Below are 22,307 nucleotides of genomic sequence, written 5' to 3' on the forward strand. Positions count from 1 at the left end.
CTGCCCACTAAGTTATTCCTTTCCTATAGTATGAAATGTTACTGGACAAACTTTGAAATTTGTCATACAGTCAGGGACAGGACCGACACTGTTTCATAACAGGTGCACACTATACTATTTTTACTTTACTAGGCAAGTCAATTAAGAACAAATTCATATTACAATGACGGCCTATATAGTTCTGGACGGCGCAAAATTACACATCTTTATCATGTAGATTTGGCAAACAGTAAAGCAATTAATTTGGCAACATTGGTTGTTTCCGTAGCTATTCATCTGTTGCTATACGCAGCATTATTCTGAGTTGACGCTCGTGACAGTAGACCACCAAGCACTAGCCAATGAAACCGGAAACAGCTGGAGAAGCGAAAGCCAATCACGTAACGATTCAAGCTATCATTACACCCCCTTTTCCTTCTGGTCCAATGAGAGGAGATTCGGAATTAGCGTGCACATCAACAAGGTCGAGATCGTAATAATATTGTTTGTTTGTGTTAAATTAGTAATCATATATATTTTGCCTGTTGGATGATAGGATATGATAGATATTTCTGGATGTCATTCTGCAACGCCATCAGCATCATAAGGTTCTTGAATATGTTGTCGTACTTTTAAACTCACTTTTTTTCCTGGTAGGTGGAAGTCGATTAGCTTCATTGGCACAAAGTTCATGTTAGCTAGTTATCCAGGGGGTGTATTTATTACGCCTATTCTTTTGCAAAACGTGTCTTAAACGGAACGACACGGGGAGAGACCTACCTGCATTTGACCAATAGAAACTCTCGTTTTACACCCCAGCTACTGACAACGAAATGGAGTCGACAGAAAAAATGTGTTGCGTGGTCACGGTGTCTGAGTATTTTTCCGATCAGAAACCTGTAAGCTGTAGTGGAGTCATCCTGAACTCACAGACTAGTCTCGTGCTCTGCAATGGTCTTATCTTTTCTCGCTTTATGAATGACAAGGACGCTTTCTCTTCAGATCACCGGTTCCTGCTACCAGACAGTTTCAGTGGAAAACTCAAAATTAGCCTAAACTTCCATGAACAGCGAGATTTGGACACAAACCAATGCGCATACCAGTCATGCACCGTCGCGGAGAGCAACAGCACCTCGCGGCATCAGCACCAAGCGACAGCACAGCTGCTGATGCTCGCCAACTGTTTGGAGTTCAAGAGTGCTTTCGAGAAGATCTTCAAAGCGTCTGATAAGTGGAGTTTTTACGGTGGGGAGGAGGATGATGATGCAGAGATGGTTAGGGATTCAGAGTTTCTGAGCTGGTTTGCTGTACTCAAGGTAATGTGTAACCCGCTTGTAGTCATGTGTTTTCTTTACAGTATTTTCATTCTTACCATTTAATGCTGATAGTATAAATCTGTATTTTGTCTTTTCATACAACAACAACAAAGGTACCAGCCTTGGCCAAAGCGTCAAACATCAACGTTGGAACCATACCATGGGCGACCAGCTCCACTCTCCGGAAAGGATGCGCGGTCCTCGCCTGCGGCTCTCCCTTCGGCGCCTTCTGCCCCGATCTCTTCATGGGCACACTAAGCAAGGGTATCATCAGTAACCTGTCCGGGGAAGGTAACGCTCTCATTCTCACTGATGCCCGCTGCCTGCCCGGTACAGAGGGAGGGGGGCTTTTTGTGCCCCACGGAGACCGACCGCTCCTCGTCGGTTTGATCGTGTCCCCCTTGTGCTGGAAAGCCAGTGAGTGGATTGGGCTGACGCTTGTGTGCTCGCTCCAGATGATTCTGAGGAACATCACACAGTGTGTGAATATTTGCAATTCACACCAAGAGATCCACCACATACAGGAATCCACAGACTTCTTTCTAGCCTTACAGAGTGAAACTGAAACTCAGATGTACCCCACAGTGGCCTTAGTAGACGCTGGACAATTCTGGGGCTCTGGGGTTCTGGTTAGTCCTCGCCTGGTGGTCACCTGTCGACATGTTGTCAATGGAAAACCTGTTGTCACCTTGAGATTCAACACCAATGACAGGTAAGATTCAACACCAATGACAGGGACCATGCTGCCATTTTACTCACCTGACCTATCTGCATCTCGCATAACATTCAGTGATTTTGAAGATTCAACACCAATAATGGTTACTATTCTGTATGCATCTCATAGGAAGTTCATTAATGCTGAAGCTCCGTGTATGCAAGTGTAGTGCAACCTCTGCCAAGAGGTCATGTCTTTCCTGGTACGGGAGATACAGGGTTGTTGGTTCAAGTTTCACTTAAGCTGGTATACAAGAGAAATCCAGGGCAAACATAAAAAAGTAACATTTATTCCATACCAGCATGAAGATGAAAGTAGTCCACACAACATTATACAGATCAACGTGAAGGCTCTGTCACTTACATTCCTTTCTTCCTCCCCATAGGTTTCATGCCGTGGTGAGTGATGTCCTGTACTCCACCAAGGCATCGTCTCCCTATGATGTAGCCGTGGTGCAGCTAAGACACCTTCCCCCGGAGGTAGTCGTGTCACGCTTGGCCACATCATTTACACCAGGTAGGCATGATGTCACTGTCACACTAACTCCACTATGTGTACTCTTTCTTTCTTCACAAGAGGACAGCCTGTGGAGGATGGGCCTTTCCTCTGAGTCTGGTTCTTCTAAAACTGCCTGAAAGGAGGAAACCTCATCTTGCCATTGTGCTTCTGATTGGTCTACTAAGCCGGGTTACTGTAAAAACCTTGGGTGTAAAAGGGCTTTATAAACTAAATGTGATTGAGATATTGAAATTATCTCGAAGGGGATAGGGTGCCGTTTGAGATGTCTCCTCGTGTCGGTCCGTAGGTGAGGACGTGGTGGTGGTGGGTTACGGAGCTTTCGGCCATCGTTGTGGTCCCTCCCTGACCAGTGGCATCCTGTCCAGGGCCATCGGCTGTCATAGCCAGGCTGTCATGCTGCAGACAACCGCTGCAGTGCAGGCAGGGGCCAGCGGAGGCGCTGTGGTGCGGGCAGGATCAGGAGAGCTGTTAGGTAAGCCATGGATGGAGTTAGCCAACCCTACTCTTGGAGAGCTACTGGGTTTGTAGGCTTTAGTTCCAGCCCTGCTCTAAAACACCTGATTCAGGGTCAAGGCCCTGATGAACAGCTGTGGCTGGAACAGAAGCCTGCAACTGCAGATTTTTAAAGAGTGATACTGTTTTTTTAACAGTGGGGGGCACTGGTTAACCATAGAAAATATGACAGGACAGCCATTCATTAACAGTACTGTGTCTAATGCCACATTTCAGACCCTTCTCTCTCTAACCCAAACCTCATGGCTGATTGTCCTTATTGTATTCCAGGTCTGGTTTCCAGTAACACCAGAGACTTTTCTGCCAAGGTGACCTACCCTCACCTGAACTTCAGTGTCCCAATGACTGTCTTGGAACCGTTGCTACGGAGATACGCCCAGGAGGGCGACATTGGTGTGTTCCGGGACTTGGATACGACCGATGAGGGAGTCAGGAGGGTGTGGAGGCTACAGACTGCTCAGAGCAAACTGTGACTAATTACACACACAGAGTACTTACAAAGACTAACTTCTGTCAGGCAATAACTTTCTCACTTTTCTATGACCTTGTTTTAAGGTGCTACTAATATCAGTTTGAAATGTGAGTGTTTATCTACCATCACGTCATGTCTTAGGCTTGCTAACACCAGCCTTTCTAAGTCCTTGACCGGAGTCTCAGCTCGCTGTGTAGTCACGTGGGTCGCGCGTCAGCCAGACTAGTCTTGTCTCTCCTCAATCTTACAATACCACCACGATATGGTAACGTGATTACCACGACGAAGAGTGGACCAGAGCTGATTAACGTTCCATCTCTGAAGTACTGGTATTTGAAATGGGTTGATTTTAGTACATACATGATTCATTCATACTACTGTCTGAGCCACTGACACTTCCTTCTTGTGTAACAGATTGATTGTTCTCGGACAATAAAGATCTTATATGATAGGATTGATAATGACCCATTTTGTTTTTCCCCCCAATGTCATACACACAGGTACTTATCTTATAAAATGAGCTATAGTGAGTCTTCACAGCATGAGAGCACATAAAGCTTTAGATACTATCTCTACAGATTAGTACCTTCAGCGTTTTCCACAATGTCATCTTCTCTGTTTTCATACTGTACCCATCTTGAGGATAAATTCCTACTATTACAGTAAAGCATCATAAAATTAAAACCATTGCATGGACCCCCTTAAGTGTCAGATTTACAGCTGGTGAAGTTGCTCCCGGCCAGGCGGGATGGGAGGAGAAATCTGATGTTGCACAGACTGATTGGTCCCTTTGGGTAGCTCGAGAGGAAAAAGCTGTCAAGACCCCTTTTCACACATCTGTTATTCTCTCCCTTGCACTCAGAGAGAGGAGTTTATAGATGTCAGACCTGGGTTCAAGTACCATTTGAAATAATTGCAAATACTTTGGCTGAGCTTTATTGAGCTTCCCCGATGCAGTGAACCAATAGAATAGTCCGTCTGGCACGCAAGGTAGGCTGGAGCAAATATTCAACGTTTTTGAAAGATTTCAAATAGTATTTGAACCTGTTGTAGACGCTTTGAGGTAACACTTTATTAGGGCTCTAAATCTGTATTGCGGAAGTTCAGCGTGATAGCAATTTAAAGGCAATGTTCCTGCGTTAGCATAGACTGCATTCACGGTGAACGCCGCATTTTTCGGTTTACTCAGAAATGACCTTTAAATTTATATCCCGGATTCCATCATGGTAGAAATATGATTAAAAGGGATTGATTACTTTTCCATTTGAAAAATTACATTGCACGGCTGTAGAGTTTAACAGGGTTTAGAAAGCTTTGAAGGCTCATACTAAACCTATGACAACATAAAGCGCCACAGTTGTTTGCTAGCCTATAGATGTAAGCCTCAGAAGCTGCAGAAAAAGGTTAGGAGGAATGGAAGTGAACTGAACTGCTGGACACAACAGTCCAGAGTGGACAAAAGACCAAGGAGAGGATAATCGCTCGTTGACAGATTCACGTGTAAATGGCGAGAATGGGAAGTGACAACTTCGCAAGAATTTTACTTCTGGGAAACCAAGATTAAGGAGAAGACTGTATGACAGAGGAGTATGGTGGCCTGGTAGGGCCATATAGAACCAATGTATTTTATTATTAAACACAATGTTGATCCACAGATGATACAATGGACACTTGTCAATCAAGCAGTACTGTCTGCCAGTATCTCAAGGCATTAGCAATACAGGACTAATAATAATAATAGTCGCAAATCTGTCTTCAGACACACTTATTCACATTTAGGAGTGTAGAGTGAGAAACTTTATTTTACTAGACTTGATGAGACAGAGAACTACTGTCATAGATGAGCTGAAGCATACGGGATGGAATGGGGATAGTTCAATTATGCAATAGAAATACAATGAGTATAAAGTGGATTCCTCTCCTCATCTCCTCTCCTTCTGCACTAATTTGAAAGCACTGGGTTGGTGAAAACAGTAAGCAAAAGCCTGAAGGAAATTGGCTTTTATCTGTCCAGTTCTTTCATATCAGTGCAGAGAAAGAAGGAAATTAAGGATAGGAGCCAATGGTAGGAAGCCACTTTTGACTAGCACCCAAAAGCATCTCCAGTTCCTAACATGAGCACATAACCTCCAGCTGCTTCCTGCCTTTAACTTTAAATGTTCAGCTGCTAAAATCTTCTCCAGGAGAAAGTTGTCTTGCACATACAACAGAAAAAATAAACATATTCACAAGAATTTAGGACACATCTCCTGACTTGTCAGACCACAGTTTCTAGTTATTGATATCCCACATTGTCACCCCTCCAACCACCCACCGTCCCCTCCTCTTCTCCAACCCCCCACCCCACCCCTCCTCTTCTCCAACCCCCCACACCCCTCCTTCTCTCCAAACCCCCCACACCCCTCCTCTTCTCCAACCCCCCACACCCCTCCTTCTCTCCAAACCCCCCACACCCCTCCTCTTCTCCAACCCCCCACCCCACCCCTCCTCTTCTCCAACCCCCCACCCCACCCCTCCTCTTCTCCAACCCCCCACACCCCTCCTCCTCTCCAAACCCCCCACCGTCCCCACCTCTTCTCCAACCCCCCACCGTCCGTCCCATCCTCTCCAACCTCCCACCATCCACACCTCCTCTTCTCCAACCACCAACCGTTCCCACCTCCTCTCCAACCCCCCACCTCCAACCACCCACCACCCCCCTTCCTCTCCAACCCCCCACCTCTCCTCTTCTCCAACCCCCCACCCCACCCCTCCTCTCCAACCCCCCACCTCTCCTCTTCTCCAACCCCCCACCCCACCCCTCCTCTTCTCCAACCCCCCACACCCCTCCTTCTCTCCAAACCCCCCACACCCCTCCTTCTCTCCAAACCCCCCACCGTCCCCACCTCTTCTCCAACCCCCCACCGTCCGTCCCATCCTCTCCAACCCCCCACCATCCACACCTCCTCTTCTCCAACCACCAACTGTCCCCACCTCCTCTCCAACCCCCCACCCCACCCCTCCTCTTCTCCAACGCCCCACCGCCCCCATCCCATCCCTCCTCTTCTCCAACCCCCCACCTCCTCTTCTCCAATCCCCCACCGTCCCCCTCTTCTCCAATCCCCCACCGTCCCCCTCTTCTCCAACCCCCCACCGACACCCCCCTACCTCTCCAACCCCCCACCGTCCCCCTCTTCTCCAACCCCCCTACCTTTCCAACCCCCCACCGTCCCCTCCCTTAGATTGATTTAGTGTTGTTCTGACTGTGTTTTTTCAATTGTGTCCATCTCTTCAGGTTTTCAGGATCATTATTTGTGTGTGTGTGTGTGTGTGTGTGTGTGTGTGTGTGTGTGTGTGTGTGTGTGTGTGTGTGTGTGTGTGTGTGTGTGTGTGTGTGTGTGTGTGTGTGTGTGTGTGTGTGTGTGTGTGTGTGTGTGTGTGTGTGTAAGAGAGAAGTTGAGATGCTCCGGTAGTAATGTTGGACTAGCTAGACTTCATTGTTTTCTTCACCAAATATATCCTTCATCATCTGCCTCTCCCACCTCTCCTTCCTCCTCCTCTGCATTCTCCTCCGCTTCTTTATCTTCCTCATCCTCCCATCCGACCCCACTGCCAAAATCACCTGAATATGCCACCGCCTCATCTGGAGAAGAGTGAGTGAGAGAGGGAGAGAGGGAGAGAGAGAGAGAGAGGTGAACTAAAGGGCATGTGTTTGACTTTGTCTGTGTTTTAATGGCTGTTTCTGAACCCTGCCGCAGGAACCATTCTAATCAACAGCAGGTTCCGTCCAGCCAGACAACCATTTTATCTTGAAATACTTTTCTCTCAGCGACAAGCGGTTCTGTAGAATGCAAATGATCCCTGACTTGAATGTGGCACTGCATATACTCACTTCTTAATCCCCACTGACGCATATCAAAGTAGTGGAGGTGCATGACTTATTCATTTTCATAATTTAGCAGATGCTCTTATCCAGAGCGACTTACAGGAGCAATTGAGGATAAGTGCCTTGGTCAAGGGCACATCAACCGATTTTTCAGCTAGTCGGCTTGGGGATTCAAACCAGTGACCTTTCGGCTACTGGCCCAACACTTTTAACCACTAGGCTACCTGCCGCCCCAATTAGCCATTATGTAGTACAATAGAGAAATAATGCACAAAGTAGCGGAATATCATCTGCAGGCAGCAAGAGCGCGCAGCTCACCACTGGTTTTGGCATGGAGCAGCTCACAGAAGAACATCATCGGTAGCCGGGAAAGACGTTTCAACTTATATCTACCAGTAAATGCTAACTATACATTTTTTAATTGAACCTTTATTTAACTAGGCAAGTCAGTTAAGAACAAATTCTTATTTACAATGACGGCCTACCCCGGCCAAACCCAGACAACGCTGGGCCAATTGTGCGCCACCCTATGGGACTTCCAATCACAGCCGGTTGTGATACTGCCTGGATTTGAACCAGGGACTGTAGTGACGCCTCTTGCACTGAGATGCTGCGCCACTCGGGAGTCTCAGGCAATAATGTGTATGCAAACCAGGTATTGAAAAAGTTTGGTCCGAAGTCTTGGTTAGTAGGCTATTTGTGATGTGCAATTAAGCCATCATGAGCTGTTTGCATCAGGTAAGGATGAGTCCCACCCACCGGGGAGCCAGGCCCTTCCAGGCCCACCCAATCAGATTGAGCAAAAGCAAAAAAATTATACATTATTATTACAAAAAACACAGTTCCACTCACCAGATGATAATTTGAAACAACCCTTTCCTGCAGTCAATTAACAAAAGTGCCCTCTTTCGCCTCATGGGTGGAATGTTATTAATATTATTTCATAATTAATAAATATATATATATTTTAAACAGATGAAAATCTAGTGTTTCTATGTCAAACAGTTTTGTTATATTTCAGTCTTCTGTGATGTATATAAAGTGTAATATTGGGATGCAAATTAAAAATGGAATACATTTCAACTCTATATCTGACATGGTACAGGTGTCTTATTTTTTTAAAGCCCATAAACACGTGTGTGAGGTGTATACAACAAAAGATTGCTAGATAGACCGTGGGAGAACTACTGCGACCCGTTGGCTTTTGAGAAGGCAGAAGTTTCCATATGTTTTTTGTAAAAACGGTCCCACCCATTACAAGTCTAAATGTGATTGGTTTATTCCACTGTCACTCCAAAATGTTGCTCTTAAACAGTTGAATGGCAGATGCCTTCTATCTATCTGATGGCCTAACCAATGGCTGACTTAGCTAGCTAGATTTATCTCCCCAGAGAAGACCAAAGAAACATCCTGATTGGATCTTTTTTTCTTTTCAGTTTTAACCCTTTCCAACAAAAACAAGGGATTAAATCAGAACGTCATTGAAAATAATAATGTCATAAAAATGATAATTGTTATTATTATTATTTATAAATCCTTAGCTTTCTCTGAAGGCATAGTTGGCCCTCATAGTTCCCCACTGTGTTTGGGTTAGTAATAGTGGCTCTATTTTCCCTCAGCATGCATTTCTTCACCATTCTGAAATGTCTAAATAATCCATATGTTGTTCTGAAATATGAACACAGAAATACTGGACATGTTGAACTCTTATTATGGTGGGGATTTTACAAAATGACAACATGGTCTTGAATTGGACTCTCACTGTTCTGGTCTCGGTCTTGATTCGGTTTCAGACCCCTTGTCCCCCTCCCAGTCTTGATATTGACTTGGACTCGATTTGCTCCGGTCTTGGTCTTGAATCAGTCTCGCTTTAGGTGATCTCGAACACAACACTGCGAATTACTGTAAGTCGTTCTGGATAAGAGCGTCTGCTAAATTACTCAAATGTAAAAAAATATATATATTATGTGTTGGAGTACAGACTGTGTATGGGTATCAATACTGATTGTGTGTGGTGGTCTGTAGCCTACTAAGTATGTGAGTTGGGTTCTATACCGAGTGTGTGCCAGGGGGTTTCAGAAATTGAACCCTGATTGTCTCTTACCACAGTCGGGGTTGCCATGGATTCTGGAGCTGGCTAGTTCCCCTCCTTGTTGGTCGACACACCAGCATTCTCCCCTGGCCTGATCACACTGCAGCTTCCTGTAGTATCCATCCTCATTACAGCTAGGGATCAACAAGCCTAACACACACAAAGAGGATTTTACATATAGACACATACGTTTTTAGATAGAATACATATATCAAATAAAATGTTATTTGTCACATTTGCTGTGAAATGTTTACTTACAAGCCCTGAACCAACAATGCAGTTCAACAAATAGAGTTAAGAGAAGATTTACTAAATAAACTAAAGTAACACAATAAAATAACAATAACGAGGCTATATACAGGGGGTATCAGTACCGAGTCAATGTGCGGGGTACAGGTTGTTGTTTGTGATGTTAAATTATCATAGCCTACTCTGTTACAGTTAAAATAATTAGTGTTTGTATTACAGACTATTAATTATCCTATGGTTTGAATAATTTAAGAAAATATTTAGTGGTTTGTATTAGAAGATAGGGAAAAAAGCTAATTGTCACATGACTGTAGAAGGAACTGCAGTTTTGGATCTTGATAGTCCAACAATAGACCTGCAAATCACTGGAATGCTAATAACCCCAAGATTTTGTACAAATAGATCACCCTTTTCCTCAGCAGTCCTTCCTTTCTGAGGAGGTCCCCAAGAAGGAGCTACAATGGAACCCAAGTTTGTCCAGTGAGTGATGCATTCAAAAGCATAAATTAAGTTCATTTAAAAAAATGCAATCTAACAGCCTACTATTTTCTTTTTTTGTGTGGACATACAGGTGTGCATTCCAGGCACTGAAGGAGTTGAACCCGGATCTGAATCCAGAATCCGTCATGACTGACTTCGAGCCAGCAGCTCCCGTGAAGGCCTTCAAGAAGGTGCCCCGGAGGTCTGCAACCGGGGTTGCTTCTTCCATCTGGGACCACACTTCAGACGGCAACTGTCCCGCTGTCCTGAGGTGGCATCAAAGTACCGCAGCGACCCCGACTTTGCCCTCAAGATGCTCCACAAGCTCGCATTTGTCCCGTCCACGGATGTGGTGAGATGTTTAAAGGAGATGGAGGAAACTCTGGTCTTTCAGGACCCAGCGTTGTCGACATTTGTGGCTGACTTTGAGGACACATGGATTGGGCGCCCGTTGGGAAAGGGTCAAAGAAGCCGAAGAAGAGCACTGGAATATTGCAACAAGGTTGATGACAACAGCAAATGGGTGTCTAACATGTTTCTATCTTTTGATTACAGAAATGTGGAACTACTACGATACTGTCCTGAAGGACATGGGGAAGACCAATAACGTCACAAATGGATGGTTGGTGTCAGTCATTTGTGGGGCGTCTTACCACAGTGACACAAACCACAATTTGCCAGTTCCTCAACGCCTTGCAACTACAACAACATAGGCCGTCACTACAGAGGGAGCAGGAACTCGCTGGTGTTCTATAGCCACGGAAGTTGCCCCGCGGGCGCAGCCGCCAGCAAGAGTTGAAGCGACTCGTGGAGGACTACCAGAATAAACCACTTTAGGAGTATCTGAGAGGCATCGCCACCTTCAACAACACTGGAAAATGTCTGCTATGCAACACTTATGAGAACAGAGAGTACGTCTAAACTGGCACACCTCACCATAGCACTGCCCAGGTTCTTACGGCATTGTTCATTAAGGTCCTTTTTTTGTTGTTATTTGCCTTCTTTGGTGCTTATTATTTTATATCATTTTGTTGGAGAACCAGGCTATTTGTGAATTATGGTTTTGCTTCATTCATTCTTTTGAATCAAGAGATACATATTTAAAAAGCATTTGAATTGATGATGTGTTTAGGTTATCATATATACTTAATTGGACTTACATAAGCCAGTAAGCTATACATTCTGGCCAACCATCATACCTAATCACGGTCAGTGTAAGTGTAGTATAGCTTAAATGATACTGTATGTATGCAGCATTTGTTTTCTGCAGACAATTTCAAATGTCATAAGCCATGAATACAAAATCCATTCATTGAGAAGGTATAGGATAGAAGGGAATAACTGTGTAGACAGCACCATAGAAATAGAATGGCAATGTAATTCTAATATTCTATGGTCAGCATACTACTGCTGCACCAAGGGGCTGCTGCTGCACCAAGGGGCTGCTGCTGCACCAAGGGGCTGCTGCTGCACCAAGGGGCTGCTGCTGCACCAAGGGGCTGCTGCTGCACCAAGGGGCTGCTGCTGCACCAAGGGTCTGGCTAATAACTAGAGAACAAGGACACACGTGCTATGAATCTGGACTAGTTCACCTTTACAAGGTTACGGAGACTTAAGCCCTGACACCTTAGAATATATCAGCATCTATCTGTAGGCTATTATAATATAAGATATGCACCACTATTTTATCGGCATCCTACTGAGGAACAGAAAAGGGATGAAATTGGGATAGAATGTCATAGGACTTCTATATCTAAGTAAATGCAGAGTAAGGTGAAAAATATGTGTTAACACTTTACACTCGTACCTGTATACTGGTTGAAAATGGCAGATTAATCTCCTAAATTGGAACGTAGTGGCTGTACAGTAACATGCTATACATGACGTTAGAGCTCAGGGTCTCCGCTTCACAGCTCTGTATGGGTTTTGACTGACAGATGTTCTGAACTTGAGCACCGTGCAACAAGAAGTGTCCTCCATCCCTTCCGGTAATTGGAAAACTTTTGCCAGAGAAATTAAGTCTGAGTGAGGGAAATGCTGCAAATTAAGATGACTCGATGTATTTTGAAAGATGAGATGTTGAGGATTATAATAAATACAGCTATGATGTCATACAAACAAGCCAAACACCCGTGACTCCAAATGTGTACTTCACATTCCATATCATAAAAGTCATGTGATATACAGTGTCAACGTTTATGATCACTATGTTTGATGTACAGTTACTAGATGACATGGCTTCATACCCTCTGGGTTGTTCTCAACAGAATGAGCCTGTTTGTCTGTTGTGAAGAACATTTTCCACAGACCACACATCTGAATGCTCTCATGACTCCATTCTATGTACACCAAAATTATTATCTGTTTCTCTGAATTTCCTTGTGAAAGCAATAGAACAAGCTTTCAAATCATGCCCACCTGACACAGATTGTGATTTATATTGGACTGTTTTTTGGATTGCGTAAACAACAACAGTAATTGTGTGATGGTGGGGATGCAGGGCTGTGTTCCAAATACAACAACTACAAGTGTGCTTGCTCTAGTTCCTCAACGGCACAGCTAAGAGAGCTCAAAAAAGCACCTTATAGTTGAAGACTGAGGTCATAAAAGTGCATTGAAATGACTTAGGAACTGTACACACTTTGGAGAGGTGTGTAGCCACTTGGAGACACCAGTTAGCCCTCTCACTCAGACCCTTGTCATTTTTTTGTCTTATCATGCTCCTGTTCCATGTTTTTGTCTTATCATGTTACTGAATGTATCCCAGAGTATTTTCCGATTTTGTTATTGACAACTGCGGCGAAAATCAACAGTGTAATGATTGGATCCAGTGTCAGGTGAACTGTTGTGTACTCAGCTTCGGTCTAAACATTTCCCCATTATCTCCAAACTGTTATCTTTTAATCACTACCATGGTTATGCATGTGCTTTTCATATTTCTTCTGTAAGAAGCATTTAAATGTATCCCTATCCATATAGGACAATTTCCATGAGTGTAAAGGGTTAATGTAAATAATGTTGCATTGGGGCAAATTCAAACCACATGATTTCACGTTATCACATTAAATGAACATTTTAGCAGACGCACTTATTCAGAGCAATTAGGGTTAAGTGCCTTGCTCAATGGCACATCAGATTTTTCACCTAGTCAGCTCGGGGATTCAAACCAACGACCTTTCAGTTATTGGCCCAACGCTCTTAACCGCAAGGTTACCTGCCATCACGTGATCACGTGAAATTCCGTAAGGGGTATGCTCACTCAAAGCCCACATGCACGTCTGGGAAATGTCAACCATGCAGGAACATGTAGCACATAATTAATACCCAGTTTGTTCTTGCCTCCCTCCTGTACTTGGATCCTCTCTAGCTCAGCCAGGCAGGGGGGCTCTGAGGAGGAAACACACCAACACTTCAGTACATCACTTCAACACACACACACACACACACACACACACACACACACACACACACACACACACACACACACACACACACACACACACACACACACACACACACACACACACACACACACACACACACACACACACACACACACACACACACACACAACTGGCCAAATTGTAGAAAATTCAGATAGGCGTAGAAAATCTGTCGAACATTCACACAAATCTCCCATTGAAATGATACATGATTTATATGCCACTTCAAACTACTGTGTTTCTCAGGTCAGATTCTTCCCTCTGTAGGCTATGGAGTGGATTTGGACTAGAGACTGAGACTGTACCCAAAATGGCTCCCTATCCCCTATATAGTACACTACTTTCATGGGCTCTGGCCAAAAGTAGTGCACTATATAGGGCATATGGTGCCATTTGGGACGCATGCAGTGGCTCCAGCCATGGGTCCAGTGGTAAACACAGGTCTTGTCTAGTTTCTGGCCGGCTGCTTGGCTGACAGACACAATCTGTGAGAGCTGTGGGAGGACCATCCTGGCAACAAGCTACAGTGATGTTGTTACTGCACCACTGTGGCCATTTCCCCACCACTGGGCAACTAAAAACAACTAGGGGGAAGACTTACAGTGATGGACTGCGAGAGGGGAGAGAGGGGATAGAGATGAGAGGAGAGAGAGGGGAGAAGAGAGAGGAGAGAGGGGAGGAGAGAGGGGAGAGAGGGGAGAAGAGAGGAGAGAGAGGGGAGAAGAGAGGGGAGAGGAGAGAGGAGAGGGGAGAAGAGAGAGAAGAGCGTAGAGAAGAGAGAGGGGAGAAGAGAGAGAGGAGAGCAGAGAGAGGAGAGAAGAGAGAGAGGGGAGAAGAGAGAGAGGGGAGAAGAGAGAGAGGGGAGAAGAGAGAGAGGGGAGAAGAGAGAGGGGGGGAGAAGAGAGAGAGGGGAGAAGAGAGAGAGGGGAGAAGAGAGAGAGGGGAGAAGAGAGAGAGGGGAGATAGGAGAGACACATCAACGGACACACAAGCACACCCTTCCCCACAGTATACTCACTCTGTCTCCAGAAGCAGAGGCACCACTCAGCTGTAGAAACCTTCCCGTCCCTGTAGGAGTCACAGGAGTTGAAGAAGGGTCGGATGCAGACCTCATACTTGTCCAGGTTAATGGCTGCCAGCTCGGCCTGGTCCAGATACAGATCACTGTTGGTGTCCAGCTTAGAGAACATCCAGCCTACAGAGTCCTTACAGCTGACCACTACGCTCCTGTCCAGGACTACAGACAGAGAGGGAGATATGATACACACATAGAGACACACGCACAAGCTGGCAAACATACACATGTTCAGACACACACGCAAGCACACACATGTTGAGATACACACGCACACCCACAGTGAAAAGGGGAGAGGAGGAATGAGTTATAACCCACACAGACAGATCAAATATTCATAACAGTGGTAGAGGTCAGGATTATAGTGACTCCAAATATCACTAGGAAAATAAATGAGAATATCCACAATGTTGCATCTGATATGATGCTGGCCCTAGTTAACTTTTCCCTTATGCAGTGCTGGCCCTATTTAACTCTTACTTGATGCAGTGCTGGTCCTATTTAACTCTTACTGGATGCAGTGCTGGTCCTATTTAACTCTTACTTGATGCAGTGCTGGCCCTATTTAACTCTTACCTGATGCAGTGCTGGTCCTATTTAACTCTTACTTGATGCAGTGCTGGTCCTATTTAACTCTTACCTGATGCAGTGCTGGTCCTATTTAACTCTTACTTAATTTTTATTGTTTATGTTATTTTTATTTAACCTTTATTTAACTAGGCAAGTCAGTGCTGACCTTAACGAACTCTTACCTGATGCAGTGCTGACCTTAATGAACTCTTACCTGATGCAGTGCTGGCCCTATTTAACTCTTACCTGATGCAGTGCTGGCCCTATTTAACTCTTACCTGATGCAGTGCTGGTCCTATTTAACTCTTACCTGATGCAGTGCTGGTCCTATTTAACTCTTACCCGATGCAGTGCTGGCCTTATACTAACTCTACTGTACTGTCTCTTAACTTTATTGAGACAGTTATGAAATGACAGAGAAGGTGGGATAACCTTTTAAAGGGTTGGAGCGTAGTTTGAACCACGACCTGCAGTGGGGAGAGGAGTATACCTGTCTCAGCTGGGAGTATTGCTGGTAGATCACAGACTCTGAACCTGTACCATCTACCTCTTACCTGATCCAGAGGTAGCCCCTGCTGTGTTGCTGGCTCCAGTCTTGCTGTTGTTGTTCAGCTTGGCGTTGCCCTGCAGCAGCTGGAACCAATCCCTCAGCCTGTCCCCCAGATCAGACAGGTCCTGCCCTGTACAACTCTCTATGGGGGGGGGGGGGGGGAAGAGAGACAGAGAAAGAGACAGAGACAGAGACAGAGACAGAGGGAGAGGGAGAGAGAGAGAGAAATAGGGAGAGAGAGAGAAAGTTATTGTATAGCATTGCAGTTTGTGTGTGTGTGTGTGCATGTGTTTGTGTACTCACCATGCTTGACCTCTGTCTCTTTGGTTGGGGCCGCAGTTGGACAGGGACAAAGACCTGAACACTTCATAGTCAACTCCTTCCCTGTGAGGCACGCCTGCTGCTCCAGTTTACACTGCAACACACACACACACACGCACGTGCACACACACCTCTTATCAGGCTATGTATCTCTGTGTTTTGTGTTTATCAGTGAATTACAACACAGCTGTAATGTTGTTGTGTTTCTTGGATCTAGAGCTTGTACATAATGCTTCAGATACAGTAAGAAGTTAACAGTGTGGACGGCCTCCAGAGATATACAGATACAGTAAGAAGTTAACAGTTTGGACAGCCTCCATAGACATACATATATAATTAGAGGTTAACAGTGTGGACAGCCTCCATAGACATACAGATATAGTTAGAGGTTAACAGTGTGGATAGCCTCCATAGACATACAGATATAGTTAGAGGTTAGCAGTGTGGACAGCCTCCATAGACATACAGATATAGTTAGAGGTTAGCAGTGTGGACAGCCTCCATAGACATACAGATATAGTTAGAGGTTAACAGTGTGGACAGCCTCCATAGACATACAGATATAGTTAGAGGTTAACAGTGTGGACAGCCTCAATAGACATCCAGATATAGTTAGAGGTTAACAGTGTGGACAGCCTCCATAGACATACAGATATAGTTAGAGGTTAGCAGTGTGGACAGCCTCCATAGACATACAGATATAGTTAGAGGTTAACAGTGTGGACAGCCTCCATAGACATACAGATATAGTTAGAGGTTAACAGTGTGGACAGCCTCCATAGACATACAGATATAGTTAGAGGTTAGCAGTGTGGACCGCCTCAATAGACATCCAGATATAGTTAGAGGTTAACAGTTTGGACAGCCTCCATAGACATACAGATATAGTTAGAGGTTAACAGTGTGGACCGCCTCCAGAAATATACAGATATAGTTAGAGGGTAACAGTGTGGACAGTCTCCATAGATATAGACAACACAAAGACAAAGGGCTGTGATAAATAGTCTCTGAGGACCAGAGAGTTGTTGTGGTGACGCATCTCTCCCATGTGTTTCTATTGATTTATGCTTTATCTTCTCTGACCTTGTTGAGAATGATGTGTTGAAGAGGAAAAGGGGAATTAAATGACTAAGTTCGATTCATATAAAGGCTCATTTGAGATATAAGAAAATTGTGACTTGTCACTTTGTGTGTGCGCTGCTGTACCTGGGAGGCGTAGTTGTGTCCGTCAGAGCCACACACAGGACCAGAGGAGGAGATGGGACAGGGCTGACATCCTCCTTCAGGAGACCTCAGGGCAGGCTGCTTCAGTCTACAGAGCGTGCGCGCACAAACACACACACACGCACCACGCGCACACACGCACCACACACACACAGTATTTGAGCAGGCTGCTTTACTTAAGACACAGAGGACAAAGAGGTTCTGCTTCCAATGGCTTGGTGGCAGCAGTAATGTATACTGAACAAAAATATGAATGCAACATACAACAATTTCAACAGTTACAGTTCATATAAGGAAATCAGTCAATTTAAATAAATAAATTAGGCCCTAATCTGTGGATTTCATATGACTGGGCAGGGTCACAGCCATGGGTGGGCCTGGCTCCCAAGTGGGTGGGCCTGGGAGGGCAGTAACACAGCAGAGGCTACCTCTGGATCAGGTAAGAGGTAGATGGTACAGGTTCAGAGTCTGCGATCTAGTAGTATCACCCACTGGGGAGATAACCCATTCTGATTGGCTGGGCCTTTCCCCACAAAAGGGCTTTATTTTATTATTACAGACAGAAATACTCCTAAGTTTCACCAGCTGTCTGGGTTGCTGGTCTCAGACGATCCCGTAGGTGAAGAAGCCGGATATAGAAGTCGTGGGCTGGCGTGGTTACACATTGTCTGCGGTTGTGAGGCTGGTTGGACAAACTGCCAAATTCTCTAAAACGAATTGGCATGCTGACTGCAGGAATGTCCACCAGAGCTGTTGCCAGAGAATTTAATGTTAATTGCTCTACCATAAACTGAGGCGGCTTATGGTAGAGAAATTAACATTAAATACTCTGGCAACAGCTCTGGTGGACATTCCTGCAGTCAGCATGCCAACTGCAAACTCCCTAAAAACTTGAGACATCTGTGGCATTGTGTTGTGTGTCAAAACTGCACATTTTAGAGTGGCCTTTTATTGTCACCAGCACAAGGTGCACCTGTGTAATGATCATGCTGTTTAATCCGCTTCTTGATATGCCACACCTGTCAGGTGGATGGATTATCTTGGTAAAGAAGAAATGCTTACTAACAGGGATGTAAACAAATTTCTGCACAACATTTGAGAACATTTCTGGGATCTTTTATTTCAGCTCATGAAACATGGGACCAACACTTTACATGTTGCATTTATATTTTTGTTCAATGTACTTCACACTAGCAACATTACAGTGAATTGTGTTGCATACATCAGTTCGGCTTCGAATTTCACCTCAGAATAAATCTATATATTTATATTTTATTTTGTGAAAGCTTGTGTTGTGATAATGTAGTTTGATGGAGGTTTTCTACCTGTTAACACATCCACAGACATGTCCTGAGGATCCATCCACAGGATCCTATCACAACAACCACAGGGTATTTATAGAGCTAGCGACGTACAGTATCAGTACAGTACACCTAGAGGTGTTTAATTATCTGTCTGCAGCACAGGAGATTGGTAGCTCCTTAATTGGGGAGGACAGGCTCGTGGTAATGGCTGGAGGGTCACTCCGTTCCAGCCATTATTATGAGCCGTCCTCCCCTCAGCAGCCTCCTGTGGTCTGCAACACAGCAGTATCATTAAACATCAAGCTGTAATGAGGGAGAGATTAATTAAGAAAACACACTTTACTGTTAGAGAGCTAACTGTAGAAAAATGATTTAATTCACTAACCTTAGAATTACCATTGAATGGGGTGTGAGACCAATCTACACACACTCACCTGTGCTCGAGCTTCTTGCGGTTGACACACACAGCCCTCTGGTATCCCTGGGCGATACACACCTTGTTTCGGCTACACTTCACCTTCTGACAGGGGTCTTTGGTGGTGTCAACATCTGTGGAAAGACAAGGAGATGCCATTTCCATCGCTATTCACATGACCCTAACACATCTGGACAAGAGGAACACCTATGTGAGAATGCTGTTCATTGACTACAGTTCAGCATTCAACACCATTGTTCCCTCCAGGCTCAGAACCCTGGGTCTGGACACCACCCTCTGCAACTGGATCCTGGACTTCCTAACGAGCACACTCTTAGAAAAAAGGGTTCCAAAACAGTTCTGTGGCTGTCCCCATAGAAGAACCCTTTTTGGTTCCAGGTAGAACTCTCTGTGGAAATGGTTATACATGGAACCCAAAAGGGTTCTACCTGGAACCAAAAGGGTTTTACCTGGAACAAAAAGGGTTTTACCTGGAACAAAAAGGGTTTTACCTGGAACAAAAAGGGTTTTACCTGGAACAAAAAGGGTTTCTTGAAAGGGTTCTCTTATGAGGACAGCCGAAGAACTCTTTTTGGTTCATCAGGTTTATCATGAAGGCAGTCAAATTCCTCGTGACCGTTTAGTCACGGTAATTAGGCTTCTCCAAGCTGCTGATGGTCATTAGTAGCCTACCAAACTTGCTAACTGCGTGGTACTCAGCACTCTATTGTCCCTCTATTCACTCTGACATCAATACAAATGTAATCGGAAATCTAATCAAACACTTAATGAGAACCCATGAGCTCATGTTGCGCAATATTTCTATAGGCTATGCAATTGCCGAGAAAACCGAGTGATGGCCTTTACTAAAAATAGGAAGATCCCATCAGCTTTCTATAGGCTAGGCCTACTATATTTATTTCTCAACTTTCCTAATATTATGCACATTGCTTATTTTTACAACAGGAGTATAGCCTACTTGGCTGGCATGAAAATGAAACACGGGAAAAGCGTCCTCCATTCCCTATTTAAGTGCATTGACGACATATATTTGAGACAGGTGCATGATAATGGTCCGTTCTAAATCAATTTCACACATATATTATTTAGTACAGTCGTGGCCAAAAGTTTTGAGAATGACACAAATATTAATTTCCACAAAGTTTGCTGCTTCAGTGTCTTTAGATATTTTTGTCAGATGTTACTATGGAACACTGAAGCATAATTACAAGCATTTCATAAGTGTCAAAGGCTTTTATTGACAATTACATGAAGTTCATGGAAAGAGTCAATATTTGCAGTGTTGACCCTTCTTTTTCAAGACCTCTGCAATCCGCCCTGGCATGCTGTCAATTAACGTCTGGGCCACATCCTGACTGTTGGCAGCCCATTCTTGCATAATCAATGCTTGGAGTTTGTCAGAATTTGTGGGGTTTTGTTTGTCCACCCGCCTCTTGAGGATTGACCACAAGTTCTCAATGGGATTAAGGTCTGGGGAGTTTCCTGGCCATGGACCCAAAATATCGATGTTTTGTTCCCCGAACCACTTAGTTATCACTTTTGCCTTATGGCAAGGTGCTCCATCATGCTGGAAAAGGCATTGTTTGTCACCAAACTGTTCCTGGATGGTTAGGAGTTGCTCTCGGAGGATTCATGGCTGTGTTCTTAGGCAAAATTGTGAGTGAGCCCACTCCCTTGGCTGAGAAGCAACCCCACACATGAATGGTCTCATGATGCTTTACTGTTGGCATGACACAGCACTGATGTTAGCGCTCACCTTGTCTTCATCGGACAAGCTTTTTTTACGGATGCACCGAACAATTGGAAAGGGGATTCATCAGAGAAAATGACTTTACCTCAGACTTTATCACCAGTCCAATCCCTGTACCTTTTGCAGAATATCAGTCTGTCCCTGATGTTTTTCCTGGAGAGAAGTGGCTTCTTTTCTGCCCTTCTTGACACCAGGCCATCCTCCAAAAGTCTTCACCTCACTGTGCGTGCAGATGCACTCACACCTGCTTGCTGCCATTCCTGAGCAAGCTCTGTACTGGTGGTGCCCCGATCCCACAGCTGAATCAACTTTAGGAGACGGTCCTGGCGCTTGCTGGACTTTCTTAGGCGCCTTGAAGCCTTCTTCACAACAATTGAACTGCTCTCCTTGAAGTTCTTGATGATCCGATAAATGGTTGATTTAGGTGCAATCTTACTGGCAGCAATATTCTTGCCTGTCACACCCTGATCTGTTTCACCTGTCTTTGTGCTTGTCTCCACCCCCTCCAGGTGTCGCCCATCTTCCCTATTATCCTGTGTACTTATACCTGTGTTTTCTGTTTGTCTATTGCCAGTTCGTCTTGTTTGTCAAGCTTACCAGTGTTGTCCTGTCAGCTCCTGTCTTTTCCCAGCTTCTCTTTTTCTCACCCTCCTGGTTTTTGACCCTTGCCTGTCCTGACCCTGAACCCACCTGCCTGACCACTCTGCCTGCCCCGACCCTGACTGCTGTCCTGTACCTTTGCCTCTGTTGCTGTAATAAACATTGTTACTTTGACACAGTCTGTATCTGGGTCTTACCTTATCCTGATAGACTTATGAAGTGTGTACAGCCTGCTCAAAAAAACAAAGCAGAGTTCATACCTTTAACTTCTTTGGGACAGGGGGGCAGTATTGAGTAGCTTGGATAAAAAGGTGCCCATAGTAAACTGCCTGCTACTCTGTCCTAAAAGCTAGAATATGCATATAATTAGTAGATTTGGATAGAAAACACTCTGAAGTTTCTAAAACGGTTTGAATGATGTCTGTGAGTATAACAGAACTCATATGGCAGGCAAAAACCTGAGAAAAAATCCAACCAGGAAGTGGGAAATCTGAGGTTTGTAGTGTTTCAACTCTTTGCCTATCCAGTTTGCACTTCCTAACGCTTCCACTAGATGTCAACAGTCTTTAGAACCTTGTTTGATGCTTCTACTATAAAGGAGGGGGGAATGAGAGGGGATTGAGTCAGAGGTCTGGCAGAGTGCCACGGGCTGGTCACGCGCATTCACATGAGAGGTAGCTTGCGTTCCATTGCATTTCTGAAGACAAAGGAATTCTCCGGTTGGAACATTATTGAAGATTTAGGATAAAAACATCCTAAAGATTGATTCTATACTTAGTTTGACATGTTTCTACGAACTGTAATATGACTTTTCGTCTGAACTTTCGCCTGGAC

The 22,307-nt window shown here is 44.7% G+C and overlaps 2 protein-coding genes across 2 annotated transcripts in view; one reads left to right on the forward strand and one right to left on the reverse strand.

Annotated features, from left to right (window-relative positions):
* Nucleotides 1-427: 427 nt before the first annotated feature.
* tysnd1 (trypsin like peroxisomal matrix peptidase 1) lies at nucleotides 428-3,965 on the forward strand. The gene is made up of 5 exons (XM_071380075.1): nucleotides 428-1,295; nucleotides 1,409-2,007; nucleotides 2,396-2,526; nucleotides 2,816-3,001; nucleotides 3,313-3,965. The coding sequence occupies exons 1-5, from the start codon at nucleotides 813-815 to the stop codon at nucleotides 3,513-3,515; spliced, it is 1,602 nt and encodes a 533-aa protein (XP_071236176.1). The 5' UTR covers nucleotides 428-812; the 3' UTR covers nucleotides 3,516-3,965.
* A 2,881-nt stretch (nucleotides 3,966-6,846) lies between these two features.
* spock2 (SPARC (osteonectin), cwcv and kazal like domains proteoglycan 2) overlaps nucleotides 6,847-22,307 on the reverse strand; it is a 75,383-nt gene continuing 59,922 nt past the window's right edge. Inside the window, exons 3-10 of the mRNA XM_071380034.1 lie at nucleotides 19,122-19,236; nucleotides 17,366-17,471; nucleotides 16,142-16,253; nucleotides 15,843-15,980; nucleotides 14,662-14,880; nucleotides 13,525-13,587; nucleotides 9,484-9,621; nucleotides 6,847-7,136 (exon numbers count right to left, since the gene is read on the reverse strand). Of these exons, the coding sequence (XP_071236135.1) occupies nucleotides 7,000-7,136; nucleotides 9,484-9,621; nucleotides 13,525-13,587; nucleotides 14,662-14,880; nucleotides 15,843-15,980; nucleotides 16,142-16,253; nucleotides 17,366-17,471; nucleotides 19,122-19,236 (1,028 nt within the window). The 3' untranslated portion in view covers nucleotides 6,847-6,999. The remainder of the gene's footprint in view (nucleotides 7,137-9,483; nucleotides 9,622-13,524; nucleotides 13,588-14,661; nucleotides 14,881-15,842; nucleotides 15,981-16,141; nucleotides 16,254-17,365; nucleotides 17,472-19,121; nucleotides 19,237-22,307) is intronic.

This window comes from Salvelinus alpinus, chromosome 32, assembly GCF_045679555.1.
Source record: "Salvelinus alpinus chromosome 32, SLU_Salpinus.1, whole genome shotgun sequence".
Classification (NCBI taxonomy): domain Eukaryota; kingdom Metazoa; phylum Chordata; class Actinopteri; order Salmoniformes; family Salmonidae; genus Salvelinus; species Salvelinus alpinus.